The sequence below is a fragment of the Schistocerca nitens genome, chromosome 1 (genome assembly GCF_023898315.1).
Source record: "Schistocerca nitens isolate TAMUIC-IGC-003100 chromosome 1, iqSchNite1.1, whole genome shotgun sequence".
In the NCBI taxonomy this organism is placed as follows: domain Eukaryota; kingdom Metazoa; phylum Arthropoda; class Insecta; order Orthoptera; family Acrididae; genus Schistocerca; species Schistocerca nitens.
The window spans coordinates 693,034,557-693,050,693 of record NC_064614.1 but is presented as its reverse complement, the minus strand read 5'-3'; the positions used below and the strand labels follow the sequence as shown (position 1 = coordinate 693,050,693).

The window sequence follows — 16,137 nt, the reverse complement described above, 5'->3', positions numbered from 1 at the left end:
TAATTTTGTTGCGACAAGGTTTCTTCTACTTGCTCTATCACTTCTAAATTTAGATGTGAAACCAATATATTAAATTTGTCAGTGTTGTTAGACACCCCACGCTGCCGAAATATGCATTCAGCCTGCGTAAACCAAAGCTGGGGGCGCGTCGGCCAGAACGCGGGAAGCTTAACATTTCCGTGTCGCGCGTAGGTACTCCCATCTTTTGCGTTAACATCTGTCGTTCCGTTTTGTGGCGAATCAAAGGGCGTGGACCGCGATCCTTGTTCGAACAGACTGTAGTCTTCAATCTTGATTCCACTGCCCCATGCTTTTGTCTCTGAATTCATTATTCTCGTCGGTATATATATATTTTCTTTATGCTTCTGCTACGATTTTTCGGGGTCACCACTATGGGAGCCTTTATATTTTATGAAGTAACGGCTTTTTCATGAGATGAGAAAACATTTTATTTTCCATCACAGATCAAAAACTAACAAGAATAAACAACTCGTAACCAAGCCGACTATGGCAAAGATAAATATCTATCAGCTGCAGCTTTCACCCGCTGTTTTTGGCGCAGTGGATAAATGACGTCGCGACAAATCTTTCGTCATTTATTAGAAATGTGTGGACGCCGCCATTTGAAATACATTGCAGAATGTCTTGACGGGACAATACGTGACGTGGCGGCCAGTGTGAGTTGGCCTTTACCTGGTATTCCGGACAGTACTTTAAATTCCGCGAGAATCCCGGCGAAAACTGGACGGGTGGCAATGCTAGGTAGAGATGTAGTTTCCAAAATTGATGTGAACTGAAAATAACGCCAATATGTGCAAAAAGCCAAAAAGCTATCAAGTGCATGTGTACAACGAAGTTTCTGTCGACCTCAGCGCCCGCCGCCCGCTAACAAAGAAGGAAAAAAGGACATGTGAACAACAGACAGAAACACCAATGACCGCAAACACGCTTTGTAAATAAAAGCGAAACCCGTGTGGTGTATAATTCTCTTTAATTAATTCCAGTAAGGTTAAGACGGAGAAACCAATAATAATAATGAAAATTGCGTGCAAGTTTACGTATTTGTTTGAAAATTTAATCATGTGAACAGGAAAATTTTACTAACTGCATGGAAAACATGCTTGAAAGCTAACAAAGACTTCAGGCTGTGGTATTATTTCCAAATCTTTTCCTATTCTGCAGTCTGCATCGAAGCAGAAGCCAACTGTTATGTCTTTGTCCACAATCTGTTTGGGCTTTTGTTAAATTCGATTTTATGTGTCGATGTTTCGATGGTCCATATCGACAGGACTGCTTGAAATCTACCGGGTAAGGTAAAGTACACGTTTTGCTTGTTATCGATATGTATAGGTTTGTGATCGTTTTATCTAAAGATTTTTTTATTTTCAGACTGAAATGCAACTTTTAAACTAGACTTCTGTGCACAAACTAATCAAAATATGAGTGAAAACGAAACGATTAGCCTTCCTGTGGGCCCACAACCGGACATCACGTACCCTATACGAGTACTTTATTGCGGGAATTGCTCGTTGCCCATTGAGGTAAGATTGGTAAAATAGAAATTACTATCGACAACAGTAGAAACAAAATTTCTAGTAACGCAGGAAATTTTCTGCCAGTTAAATAGAGGGTATGGCGATTTCTGCGGTACATATCAGCGAAAAACATTTCTGCGGTACATATCAGCGAAAAACAATCATTTTATTTCCCTCCTTGACTGCCTTAAGAATTGATGCATTTGAGTGAGATCGGGAGAAAGTAAGCTTTGTTTTCTCACACACAGTCATGTTTACTAGAACACAGCATAGAATTAGACGGACGTGGTAATTTAATGCATCCGTGGGACAGTGACAAAAATGTGTTGAAGTAAATACCGAGACATACGTTTTCCAGACAGTTTTATACACGTTTGGTACGTAGTAATGTTTCTGGTATTTAAGTAATATGGTGGTGTTAGATGCACTTGACCTAATCGTTTTTCATGTGGGGCAGACAGTGTGGATAATTTGACGGAGGCTGTCATCACCTGAGCGCAGTTATTGCATCATAGAGCTCTCTCTAGGATGCAGAAGTCCCTTTACTTTTCATTTTCTTCCTTCAGCACGTGTTATTAAGTGTAATTACCTAAATATGTACTCTGTGAATGACCGGGGTTTTACAGGGGGTAAGCCTATATTTTAGGTGTTAAACCTAAAGGTTTTCCCAGTCATAGAAAGAACATGGGAAGGTTGGCTGCTTGTCTTTTATGCCATATTCAACGCACTTTTAACTATAAAAACTAAAAAAAATCAGAAAAGCTTTCTTAGTGAACAAATATTTGTTGCATCTCGTGTACATATATCACATATAAACAACAGAAAATGTAGAGTTCACCACTGTGTAACTCTTACCTATTTTACATAGTATGATCTCTCTAGGATGGGTTCAGAGATATCTGAAGAATTTTCTTAGTTTCTGCCCTGAAAGTTGCTTCTCAGGTGATTTATAAAAAGAGTTCCCTTGAACTAAATTGCACTTATTTTTTGAGTACCTACCACTTAAAACTTTTTTATAATTCTCTTACTTATCTTGTTAGTAGTATAAGCCTCTGATCAATTGCACTCCCCTCCCTTGTAAATAGGCCTACTCCGTGTCTCTTGTCAATCTGACGTGACATGGATCTCGTACAATTGAGAATTGTTAAAGTATGGGTCATGCAAATGTTTCAGACATGAAATTTCTCTTGTAGATAGACTGTTTTTCCCTATTTGCTTTACCTGTAGCTGAATAGATCAGCAGCAAGTCCTGATAGTATGCAGTTCTGCTTCGTATCTCTATACATAGTACCCCCAAATATTTGTATAACACAGACCATGGTTGCGCTGTGGTTGAAAGATAACTTGCTTCTGTGTATTATGCTATGCACAAATCTCTATTTCTCATCATTAGTGACTACTTGTCAGTCTTTGGCTCAATCTGATATGTTGTCTTGATGTAACTGGATGTCACTATAACATTTAGCTTATTGAATTTCCTTGTAGGTAATCACATCTTTTAAGTAAAACATTCTTCTTCTTCCAGAGTCATTACTGTGTAGCAAAAACAGATGGTCGTATTACACTTGCTTGGGATACACAAGACATTATTTCAATGTCTGTTGTAGACTCCGTCCATTATAACGAGCTGCGGTGTGTCTATTGGGAGTGTTTTTATCTTTTCATAAACCTTTTTATATATCCCATAGGAACATAATTTATGTAGAAGATGATGATAATGAACTTCTAAACTCCTAATCAGCTAGGTTTATTTTATCTGTGGTGCTGATATCATGTGAAGAGTGTAAGTTAAGTTCACATGATCGATGTTTTCAGAACACATGGTTCTTTCTATGCAGAAAGTTTCGTCCCTGCTGAGACATAATGTCAGAACTCTGAAACTGTTCTAAGATTTTGCTACATGTAGATGTAAGTGGTATCTATTGTAGTCATATGAGTCTTCTTTGTCTGTAGATGAGTGTAACCTGTGTTCGTTTTCCAATCACTGGTAACATTTCTCTGCTAATGTGATCTGCAGAAAATTGTTACAAAGAACAGATCTAATTTACTCAAAAATGACTTGACTGAAGCTTCATGTATAAAGAAAAAAGTATCACAAACTAGATACAACCAAATCTGTGATCTTTTTAATAATCTGACAGTAATAAATATAAGCATTTTTAAAAGGGACTGTTACACAAAACATTGACAGCATTTTATTATTCTGGTAAATTAGCTTTATGCCAGGCTATTGAAAAGGTTATAAGTGATAGGTTAAAATTTCAGAAAACAATCCACAGTCGTGAACATGAATGTCCCCAGCAGGAGAACTTGCAGTGATGACCAAGATTTGTTCTCACAAATCTTGGTCTAGGTCTATTAATCTTCAACCAGCACCATTAACTACAAAGTTGATTATGAGAAACCAGTGCTACAATCAAAAGACGACTTGTGACCATCTGTCCTTGTTTCATATAAACATACAGTCAGTGAGAAACTGAATGAACCTGAACTGGTTTTAAGATTTGCATTGTGATATTCTGTGCCTAAACGAGCACTGGCTTAAAGAACATGAATTCAGGTTGTACACTCCCGCTGGTTTTAAATTTTTAACTGGCTATTTTAGACTAGTTATGGAAAATGGAGGAGTGTCAATACTAATGAAAAGTGACCTCAAACATACAGTTAAGATTATAGATCTTAAGGATTTAGTGCATGAAGGAGAAATTGAAATTGCTGCCGTTCACTTTACCGAAAGCAAGATTGTTGTTGTATCTATGTACTGTGTCCCAAAAACTGGTGCCAAAGTTATTGTCCAGCATGTAGATAATCTCTTAATGTACTTACTGAGATATAAGAATCACAAAATTTTAATATTTGGTGACATTAATATAGATGTGATGGTGCAAAATTCTAAAAGCAGATTACTGCTAGATACCCACAAATCATACAGTTACAATTGTCTTAACTATAAGTCTACCAGGCAGAATGCCTGTCTAGATAATGTCATATCAAACATTGTCAAAGATGAGGTAGTCTTAAATGTTTTTAAACCAATGCTCTCTGACCACAATGGAATTTTCCTGAAATTAATGACGTTCAAAAGAAATCGTGTTCAACCAATAGAATCCTGGATAGTGAGGCAGATAAATCCATCAAATGTAACAAACCTCACACAAAGACTTCAGACTATTGATTGGTGTAATGCTGACATGGAGAATGAGCCTTTAAGTGATGCTTTTGAGTATTTCTAAGATACCATTACCATTGTCTTTAATGAATATTGCCCCCTCATCATTAAACACAATAGACTAAATGCAAGGAGAAAACAGAAAAGTAATGTAACTGACTGGTATAAACCTTACTTAAACAACTTAAGAATTCTATTAAGAATTTACTATGACAATTCTTGCTCAAATAATGAATATAGACATACATACACCAAATTAAAAAAGCTTTACAAAAAAGTTATCATTTCTGCAAAGAAAAAGCAAATTACAACTATACTTCTCAGCCCAGTAACAAATGTAAAGCAGCATGGAAAATAATTAAAGCAGAAACAGGGTTAATTGCAGAACATTTACCTGTTTCTCGAAGTGCAGATGAAGTAAATAATAGTTTCACAAATTCTGGGGAATTAGCTATAAAAAATGAAAGAAATTTAGAGGACAATGCAGATAGACTTCCCAGTTTGTGGGGAAACAGACTTGCCAGTAGACCTGCCAAAATTTGCATGGAAAACTATTTATCCTTAGTACCGGGTGATCAAAAAGTCAGTATAAATTTGAAAACTGAATAAATCACGGAAAAATGTAAATAGAGAGGTAAAAATTGACACACCTGCTTGGAATGACCTGGGGTTTTATTAGAACCAAAAAAATACAAATGTTCAAAAAATGTCCGAGAGATGGCGCTTCATCTTATCAGAAAAGCAATAATTAGCATAACAAAGTAAGACAAAGCAAAGATGATGTTATTTACAGGAAATGCTCAATATGTCCACCATCATTCCTCAACAATAGCTGTAGTCGAGGAATATTGTTGTGAACAGCACTGTAAAGCATGTCTGGAGTTATGGTGAGGCATTGGCGTTGGATGTTGTCTTTCAGCATACCTAGAGATGTCGGTCGATCACGATACACTTGCGACTTCAGGTAACCCCAAAGCCATTAATCGCACGGACTGAGGTCTGGGGACCTGGGAGGCCAAGCATGACAAAAGTGGCAGCTGAGCACACGATCATCACCAAACGACGTGCGCAAGAGATTTTTCACACGTCTAGCAATATGGGGTGGAGCACCATCCTGCATTTTGGTTCTAATAAAACCCCATGTCATTCCAAGCATGTGTGTCAATTTTTACGTGTCTATCTACATTATTCCGTGGTTTATTAAGCTTTCAAATTTATACTGACTTCTTGATCACCCGGTATATACTGAATGTAGTCAAACCAATGAGCAACTCCAAAACTGAGGACATCTGTGGTTTATCTAATTTTATCATAAAGAAAATAATAGACACCTATATGCAATCCACTGTCTTACCTAATCAATAGGATGTTTACAGAAGGAACATTTCCAGACTGCCTTAAACTGACAATTGTCTTGCCCATATTCAAAAAAGGAGACAGAACTTCACCCCAAAATTACAGACCCATTGCAATAGTATGTATATTATCCAAAATTATTGAAACCTTAATGAAAGACCAGTTACATGATTTTTTTTTTTTTTTTTTTTTTTTTTTTTTTTTAAGTCTTACAACCTCCTAAATAGGGCCAATGTGGATTCTGATGTGGGCTATCAACAATAAAAGCAGTTCAGGAAATTGTACTATCAATATTACATGGTTTTTGAAAATCTCCCCTATGCAACTTTAGTAGATTTAACTAAGGCGTTTTACACTGTACCACACAGCATTTTAATTAAAAAACTTGAAAAATATGGAATAACTGATGCAGAACTATTATTGCTGAAAACATATTTGACAAACAGAAAACAAATAGTAGTTTTAAACTCAAATAACAAATCTGACATCATGGTGAAATACAGAGTCCCACAAAGATCTGTACTGGGACCTTTCTTATTTATTGAGTACGTGAATGACCTGCCCAGCATATTACCATATAAATCTGTAATGTATGCCGCTGACACAACTTTTATCACATCACATAGTGACGCGAATGTAGTCAAACAAATGAACAACTCAGTGATGGAAAAAGCAGCTCAGTGGTTCCAAGAAAACAGACTGTTATTAAATAACAATATTAAAAATAGACCAAATGAACCAAGACATTCAGTAAAATTGTTAGGCATATATCTAGATACAAAATTATGCCGGAATACCCACACAGAAGAGCTCTGCAGTAAGTTGACAAAAGTTTAATACCTCCGTAGGAAACTTAAGGATTGTGTCACTAAGGAGTGCATGCTTATGGCATATTATGCCTTTTTCCATACACATTTACATTATGGAATACTTCTTTGGGGAAACTCTGCTAGGGCAAAAGATGTCTTCCTCTGGCAGAAGAAAGCCATTAGTTGTATTTTTGGTTTGAGCAAATTAACTTCATGCAGACAATACTTTATTGAGCACAGAATATTTGAATTCCCCAGTCTATACATACTCAAAGCACTTATGCAAGCCAAACAGAATGCCCACATGTAAGAAAGCAAGTCAGATGCGCACTCATGAAACCAGGAACAGGAACTTAATAGACATTCCTTGGACATGTTTGAGTAAAGTCCAAAATAATTTTGTACATGCTGGCAAAACCTTTTTTAACACACTTTCACATGGCACAAGGGAGCTGCATGAAAATAAATTTAAAATGGTGGTAGAGACATGGCTGAAAGAGAAAGCATTCTATAGTACAAGTGAATTCATATATAATAACAAAATTGGATGCTCTTTTATACAATGAAAAATATAATACTCTTTTATATAACAAAAGAATGTGATTGTGAACTAAGAAAATTGTACGAAATACAACAAAATTTGTCTGTGCAACCAGTGTAACTAATTATGGATGAGTAGAACATATTCAATATTTATGTAATAGTATCTATGTATGTTAACATTTTGTATAATTTTTGTAACCAACTGTATAATTATGTAACAAATGACGATGCCTTATACAACACAACAGTTGTTTACAGGCAAATAAATTCCATTCAATTCAATTGTATGGAATTGAAAGGGTCTTCCGTCAGGTCCAGACTTGAGTTTTAGCGATCGAAGCTGCTTTTCACCACTACTACTTCAAATGTCACTCATCCTTGCTGTCATAAATATGTGAAATGAGAGTTTCATTCCTTGATTTTCCTTTGTGGAGGAACATTTGGAGACTGAATTTATCATTTCAGCTTTCCTTTTATTTTGTGTTTGTGCCTGTCTTGACTCACTCTGAACACTGATTTTTGTGCCATTGCCAACCTTTAAGAGATGTCCAGAATAACATTTTACTGTGATTGTTACTGAAGACTTCAGGCGTTCATGTGTACCCTCATTAAAAACTTGTAACCTAGTAGCACATATCATGTTTCACTTTGCTGTGCTGTATTTAGACTAGAATCAGTGACACAGTCCATCACAGGTTGTATATAAGGAAAAATGCTGAAGTTACTCCCTCTTCTCCCCCCCCCCCCCATCACTTTCCACCTCTCCTCATCACCTCACCTCCCCCCCCCCCACCTCCACCTCCCCCCCCCCACACACACTCTTTACATGGAAATGTGGAGATTTTTATACTACTATGTACATACTACATCTGTTCACCATGTGTTTCAACATACAAGTATGGAGAAGACTAGCTATGGATTAACACCGCAAGATAAAATGACATCTGATAGCATTGCAGGCATGTGATGCTGTAAGGAGTATATGTAAGCGGAGCAGACACAAATGGAGACTGACCGTAGTATGATACGGGCCACAAATGGGGAAATCCTCTGACATAAGTAACTTTGATAAAGAGCAAGTTGTTACAGGTTGGTGTCTGAGAACAAGCATCTTGGGAAAGATAAAGCTGGTCAGGTAGCCACATGCTACTTTCATGAGCATCTAGTGGTTGAAGGTTAGTGAAACCATGAGTTGACGACACTGTGTTCGACTTCCAAGCCTCATCACAGAACACAGAAGTCCAAGGCTTGCTCATTCTGCAAAGCAAAATAGGCTGCCTGGGTATGTTGGACTGCAGTGTGTTTCAAATTACTTCATTCACCACACACTGAACATGGTACTCAGCAGCAGATAACCCCTATATATAATCATGTGGACCAATTGACATCAGTTAAGATTGTAATGGGCACAGCAGTAATGAGATTGGACTGCAGATTTATTGAAGCTTGTTGCCCATCAGGATTATTCATGTTTTTTGTTAGACCAGGTAATATCCTGATACTCAGTCACCCAGATTGAGGGCTGCCTTAAACATGAACCTTGCCACAAACACAGGCCGGTGTGGACAATTTTGTGGTACGAAGGACAATACCACACCTATGCTCACTGTTAAAAGTATGATCATATGGTGTGTCAAGTTGAATTTGTGACTGGATTGAGGACTTATTAGTAGGGGGGACTCGGCATGTTACCTTGGATGGAGAGTCATTGTCAGATACATAGAAGCATGTTTGGGTATGCCCCTGGGTTGTGTGGTGGGGCTCTTGCTGTTCATGTTGTATGTTAATGACCTTGTGGACACAACAGTAAACTCAGACTTTTTGCAGATGACAGTTGTCTATAGTGAAGTACTGTGTGAAAGAAGGCACATAAATTTTCTGTTAGTTGTTGATAAGATTTCAGAGTGGTGCAAAGATTGAAAAATTGCTTGAAATGTACAGAAATGTGAAACTGTACATGTCTCAAAAGGAAAAGCATAGTATCCTTTGATTATCTTATAAATGAGTCACTTATGGAATCAGAAAACTTGTATAAATAACTGGGTGTGACACTTTGTAGGGACATGATCACATAGGCTCGTTTTTGGGTAAAGCAGGTAGTAGATTTTGTTTTTTTTTGTAGAACACTGGGGAAATGCAATCATTCTACAAAGGAGATTGCTTTCATACCACTAATTTGACCCATTCTGGAAAATTGCCCAACTGTGTGATACCTGTGCCAAGTAGAACTAACAAGGGATTTTGCCCTAATAACTGGTACAGTGGGAGTATCTTCTGCCGTGTACTTCAGTGATTTGCAGAGTGACCTGTGGTAGCAGTACATGATGCCATGACAGCTGTGTACTGAGTGAACATTGTTGTGGACCATCTGCATCCCTTTTGGCTTAATACCTTCCACCAGGGTAACTATTCATATTAGAAAACTGGAATCTCGCTGGTTTGAGGGACATGATAGTGAACTTATATTAATGTGTTGGGTACCAAATTTGCGTTACCTGGACCCGATGGATCTTTCATGCTATCAGGTGTCAGCTCTGTGCCCTGAGACAATTGGCCAATAATTTATAGGAATTGCCTGAACTGTCCATAGGCATATAGTGATACACACCTCTGAAAATCTACCAAGGACTTCTCTTTGTTGTTCTGTGCCACCCAGGATTGCTACTATTATGCAGGTGGGTGTAATGGTTTGTCTCATCAGAGTATTTGTACGTTGGTTTTTGTAGGGTTGTTAGTAGCTTATCACAAAGAAATTGCTTTACCTGACTGACAGTTTACCGAAAGACATGAATAGTGTTACACCCATTGTTGTGTGTAGCCTATAGCCATAAGATGTACATGGATGAACACTGTCAAAGTATTTTGTAAGCATGCGTGTATGCATGTGAAGTGGTTTGTGTTCTGCCAAAACATCTTATAGTGTATTCTTTGAAAACATATATGTATAGATGAAAATTCTACCACTATGTGGTGGGAGGAGAGAAAACACACAAAAGATATGGAAATGGACATGCTTGTGGTTCCACTTGCTCCTTCTGATAGAAGGGTTGAGGGGAAAGAAAGAGGGGTGAAGGAAAAGGACTGGCAAGATTTAGGAAATGGGGAAAATTATGGAAAAGTCACCCAGAACACGGGGTAAAGAGAGACTTCCTGGATGGGGTGAGAAGGAAATATCCTTTGTAATAAAAAGGAAAGTTCAAGTTATAAAATTAAGTACACAGATGTAGATTACCTTCAGGCAGATTATCTCCCAATACAGCTTCTAGGAAAAAATAACAGCTTTTGAGGTAGTGGGTATCTACTTCAAGGAGAAAAGAGGAATTCGGGGAAGGTGTACAGTCGGACACATGTCTCCCCAAAGACAAAGACCCTACTGTATGGAAATGAAAAGGGGACAGGGGGCAATTATGAGAAAACTTACATTCCTTCAATGAATTTTGAATGGTATTCCTTTATATTATTGCTTTTAGGCATAAGAGTGATGCATAATAACTGTTAAATGACAATTATTATCATCATCTGCAAGGAATCTGTTGCCACAGTGTGCTATATCCCACACACACTACCATAAGATGTGGTCATACCATGTTTTCCACAGTTGCTTCTGACTGTATGCATGGTGATTAATTGAGGCATCCCAATCTGGTGTTGACTGAATCGTAATAAGGATCTCTCCCTCACTTTCCTTTATAAGATATAAGTTCAGAAATATAGTTGTTTACAGTACTGGTTGAATGTGTGTATTCTGTGCCATGAAATTTGCTCTAGTATATTCTCATCATTCTATATAATGTAGGGAGTGACACAATTTCTTTCTTTACATTAATCTAGCTGCATGTTGGAACAATAGCAGGGTTCAGAATGTTTGACAAAAACCTAGCCTAGGATGGGTACGGGAATAATGCTATTTAGGAGTGATTGCTAAGTTAGATACTTTTGAAAACAAATTTCTTTCTTGCACTGAAGTGACAATAGAGAAGTGAAAATAAATAAATAAATTGGCATTCGACACAAAGGAAGAAGGCTTTTATTCCATTATGTTCCAAATCTAGTTTAATTTAATCCTGCTCAGTTTCATTTTTACTGTAATACAGCCCATTGCTATTCACTGTATGTCAATACAGGATGTGGAAGAATGTTTTCTGGGGAAAAGGTTGTCAGCTGTCTCATCTCTGTTTCTACCTGCTGTACCATATATTTTGTGAATTCCCCCCCTTGGGGGGGGCAGGGGGGGGGGACCTTTCTCCAGAGGAAGTCCTTGTTCTTAGCTCTGTTTCCTCCCATTGATTGGGCTTAATGTGTAATAGTTTGTAACTCCTTTTTCGTATTAGTGTCCTAAGGCTCTGACATGGATGCATATGACCTTAGTTGTTTTTCCACCCTAAAACAAAAGAAAACCAAATGTATTTTGCAAACTTCACTGATAGCTATACGAGGAGATCTGAACTTTAATTAAACCTGTGTGTGACACTTTCAAGCAGATGTTTAGACTTGTCATTCCATGTGGTGGAATGGGACATTTGCATGACATTGTAATATTTTTCACATTAGAAAATTGAAACTGAAAGAGGAATTGTTTTTGTGCCCACAAAATGGCATAAGCCTAAACATAATTTTACTAAAATAAAATTATAGAAATGTTATTCAGTATTATGTCAATAAATAAAAAAATACATTTATAGGATGGGACATGGATAAGATATAAAATCCATTTGTTGTAACAGTATAAAAATTCCGTGAAAATACACCCAACTTTATTCAGAAATTTTTGGTGATTGATAAATCGAATCTGCTGTCATAAATTTTTTATAATCATCTGTTATTGTACTTTTAAAATTATTTTTTCAAGTCGTGGACTGTGACTAATATAAAAACAATTTCATTTTTTGAACATGAATGAGTATACAGATTTTAAAGTTCAATGAAAGTACATCAACCTGTGAAATATTGTTGGTGTCCAAGCCAGGGAATGAAAAGATTTGTCCAAAATTTGAACAATATTGGACCTTGGTACTTGTGCAGTATTCTATGTTTTACACACACATTTATTTGCCTGTACTGTACTTTCTAAAGGACGTCACTTGTTGTTCACCATCTACTGTTAGAACTTCTCCTATGATTTGCTTAACTGACTTTTTGGTTGCAAATTTAACAATAATAATAATGTTGCAAATTTCCCTGAAACAGAGTTAAATTCAATAACGTTTTTGGCAAAGGAGTGTGTCAGATACTGAATGGATATCAGCTATAGCTGCATCAAATAAAGACTTGAGCCTTAGAACAAAATGTCGTCACAGTTAATTCCACCCCCTCCCCCCCTTTTTTTCTAATAAATATTACACATTACTTAAGATAGAAACGTTTTGACTTTCTCTCTTGTATGGCAACTTTTTAAGCATGTTAAGAGTAACTTGACGTTGATTAAAAGCACTTCATAATTAACTTTATTCAGAGCATCTTCAAATAACACTTTAAGCTGTGGCAGAATGGAACAAGTTGTAAAACATTCTGAAGGTTGAAGTTTTAAGTCGATGATTATTTATAAACTGCACAATTTTCGTTTGTATTTCTTATTAATGAAACACACTGAAAATATCATTAGTATTTTTTAAACACTGTAAACTTATTTATTTTACTGTGAATGAATGAGACAGTGAAATATACTTTCCTTTCTTTTTCAAAATAATTGTGTTAAAAGGCATGATCGCGCTACTACAAAACAATGAAATATTGTAAGTTAATAATGGAAGTACTAAATAATTTATAGAAGCAAAATAGAGAAAATCAATCACCGCATGCATAGAATACGTCTATTCTGAAAACTGTGTTCACGAAATTGCTTTCTTATTAACAGATAGCTAGGTTTGTCAGTGAAGGCTTCAGTGAGACCCTCAGTATACTTTGAGAGCTTCACCTGGTCCTACTCAACCCAACAAGCCACCTTCCTAGATGTTTACCTCCACATCAAAGATGGCTACATCAGTACCTCCGTCCATATCAAACCTACAAACTGCTAGCAATACCTCTACTTTGACAGCTGCCACCCATTCCATACCAAGAAGTCCCTGCCATACAGCCTACCCGTGGTCATCGCATCTGCAGTGACGAGCAGCTCCTCTCAAAATATACCGAGGATCTCACTGAAGCCTTCACTGACCGTAATTATCCTCCCATCCTTGTACAAAAACAAATCTCCCATGCCTTATCTTTCCAGTCTGTCAACTTAGAGCATTGAGGTGTGCATTTCATTCGGTGCGTTCATCAGGGTCCTAGGGATAATCAGCTTGCTACCGGTGCCTTCATCTTGGCCTTCGAGGATGATACATTAGTGGAGAAGGTCAAGGTGATGGTCTACTGCTGTGATGTCAAGCCCTATATCCCTCTCCCAATGCAGTGCTTCAAGTGCTGGAAGTTTGGCCATATGTCTTCCCGCTGTACTTCCATCCTCACATGTCGAGATTGCGGACGCTCATCACATCCCAATACTCCACGTGCCCCACCTCCCATCTGTGTCAACTGTGGAGAGCATCATTCACCTTGCTCGCTCGACTGCAGGATCTTACAGAAAGAGCGAAAAATCATGGAATATAAGACCCTGGACCGATTGACCTATAGTGAGGCTAAGAGGAAATATGACCGAATACATCATGTGAGAATGACATCTTCATACACCGCTGCTACAACAACCATGCTAGCCCCATCAGTTCTGAGAATTCCAGTCAGACCGACGAGCCGTACAACTCCACATGCCCCCTTGCCCGTGGGGGGGCTCTACCCACCCTGTTGCTCCTGCATCACCTACCTCGGGAGCAACACCCTCCCACCCATCGGGGACGTCTGTCCCCGCTTCTAAGCCGGAGAGTTGTCCAACTTCTTCGGCTAGTCTCACTCGCAAGGGGTCGCTCCCTTCCCAGGTTTCCACAAGCGGGAAGGATGACGCCCGACAGTGGCATAAGTGCCCACAAGCGGCTGGTCGTAGGGCTTACGTGATCCTCCTCCGTCCTGGAGACTGAATCGGTGAAGCCCTCCCAGCCGGTGAAACCCAAGGTTCAGCGAGAGAAGTCCAAGAGAAAGACCTCTAAGGCCAAAGAACTTGCAGTGGCACCCACCCCACCGCACCCTTCGAGCTCTGCATCTGAGGATGAGGTGGAGATCCTGGCGTCCGCTGAGGACCTTGGTCTTGCCGGTCCCTCAGACACCATGGATAGCACTTGCACAGGTGCTCAATTGCTGGCAGCAAGTGACCCAGCAGCATAATCTGCCTCCCCAGTCCCTTCACGCCTTTCTCAGCCGTGGACAATGTCATCCTCCAGTGGAACTGCAGAGGTTTCTTCCACCATCTAGCTGAGCTCCGACAACTTCTCAGCCTTCACCCTTTCCTCTTCATTGCTCTTCAAGAAACTTGGTTTCCAGCAATGCAAACCCCCACCCTCCGTGGCTATCAGGGTTATTATAGGAACCAGGCAGCTTATGAAAGGGTATCTGGTGGCGTCTGCATCTACATCCTTCACTCCCTTCACAGCGAGTCTGTCCCTCTACAAACACCTTTAGAGGCTGTCGCTGTTCGGGTGTGGAAGCCACAGGCTGTAACTGTCTGCAATCTGTATCTTCCACCAGATGGTGGTGTCCCACAACATGTCCTAGCTGCACTGCTAGCCCAATTGCTGCACCCTTTTCTGTTGCTGGCTGACTTCAACGCCCATAACCCTCTGTGGGGTGGATCAGTGGCAACAGGCCGAGGCGCCACCATTGAGCATGTATTGGCCCAGCTCGACCTTTCACTTTTGAATGATGGTGCCTTCACACGTTTCACTGTGGCGCATGACACGTACTCAGCCATTGACCTTTCGATCTGCAGCCCTAGCCTCTTATTGTCTGTCCAATGGCGTGTGCATGACAACTTGTGAGGTAGTGATCACTTTCCGATCTTTCTGTCACTGCCACAGCGTCACTCTTCTGGGCGCCCCAGCAGATGGGCTATGAATAAGGCTGCCTGGGACTTCTTCTCCTGCATTGCCACTATTGAGCCTCTTTCCAATGACGCCATTGATGCGGTGGTTCACTCCGTCACCAACAGCATCGTTACTGCCGCAGAATCTGCCATTCCCTGTTCTTCTGGGTCCCCTCGGCGGAGGACTGTGCCTTGGTGGTCGCCTGAGATTGCTGAGGCGATTAAAGATCGCCGGCGGGCGCTCCAGTGTCACAAGTGACAACCCTCAATAGAACACCTCATCACCTTTAAACGGCTGCGTATGCGGGCCCGCTGCCTTATTTGCCAACACAAGCAGTAGTGCTGGGAACGGTATGTCTCCACCATTGGCCTCTATATCTCTCCGTCGCAGGTTTGGGCCAAGATTAGGCGCCTCTATGGCTATCGGATCCCTGTCAGTGTCCCTGCACTCTCACTGAATGGAGCAGTTTGTACTGACTCCAACATAATTGCAAACTGCTTAGTAGACCATTTTGCTCTGTTCCGCTTCCTTGTATGCTGACGACTTCTGCCTCTACTATAGCTCCATTGGCATTGTAGCTGCTGAACATCAGCTGCAGGACGCTATCCACAAGGCGCAGTCTTGGGCTATAGTGCATGGCTTCCAGTTTTCGGCTACCAAGACCTGCTTTATGCATTTCTGCCGGCGACGCACTGTTCACCCTGAGCCGCGGCTTTATCTTGCCAGCAAACTTCTTGCTGTGGTGGAGACACATCAGTTTTTGGGAGGACGAC

General features: G+C 39.6%; 1 protein-coding gene across 2 annotated transcripts in view; it reads left to right on the top strand.

Moving 5' to 3' along the window:
- The first annotated feature begins 1,184 nt into the window (after positions 1-1,184).
- The window catches only part of LOC126259440 (density-regulated protein homolog), a 52,185-nt gene continuing 37,232 nt past the window's right edge, over positions 1,185-16,137 (top strand). Inside the window, exons 1-2 of one of the 2 annotated variants that reach the window (XM_049956259.1) lie at positions 1,185-1,308; positions 1,390-1,541. In XM_049956259.1, the coding sequence (XP_049812216.1) occupies positions 1,440-1,541 (102 nt within the window). In that variant the 5' untranslated portion in view covers positions 1,185-1,308; positions 1,390-1,439. Of the gene's footprint in view, positions 1,314-1,389; positions 1,542-16,137 lie in introns of both variants that reach the window. The other variant, XM_049956266.1, reaches the window with a different exon arrangement.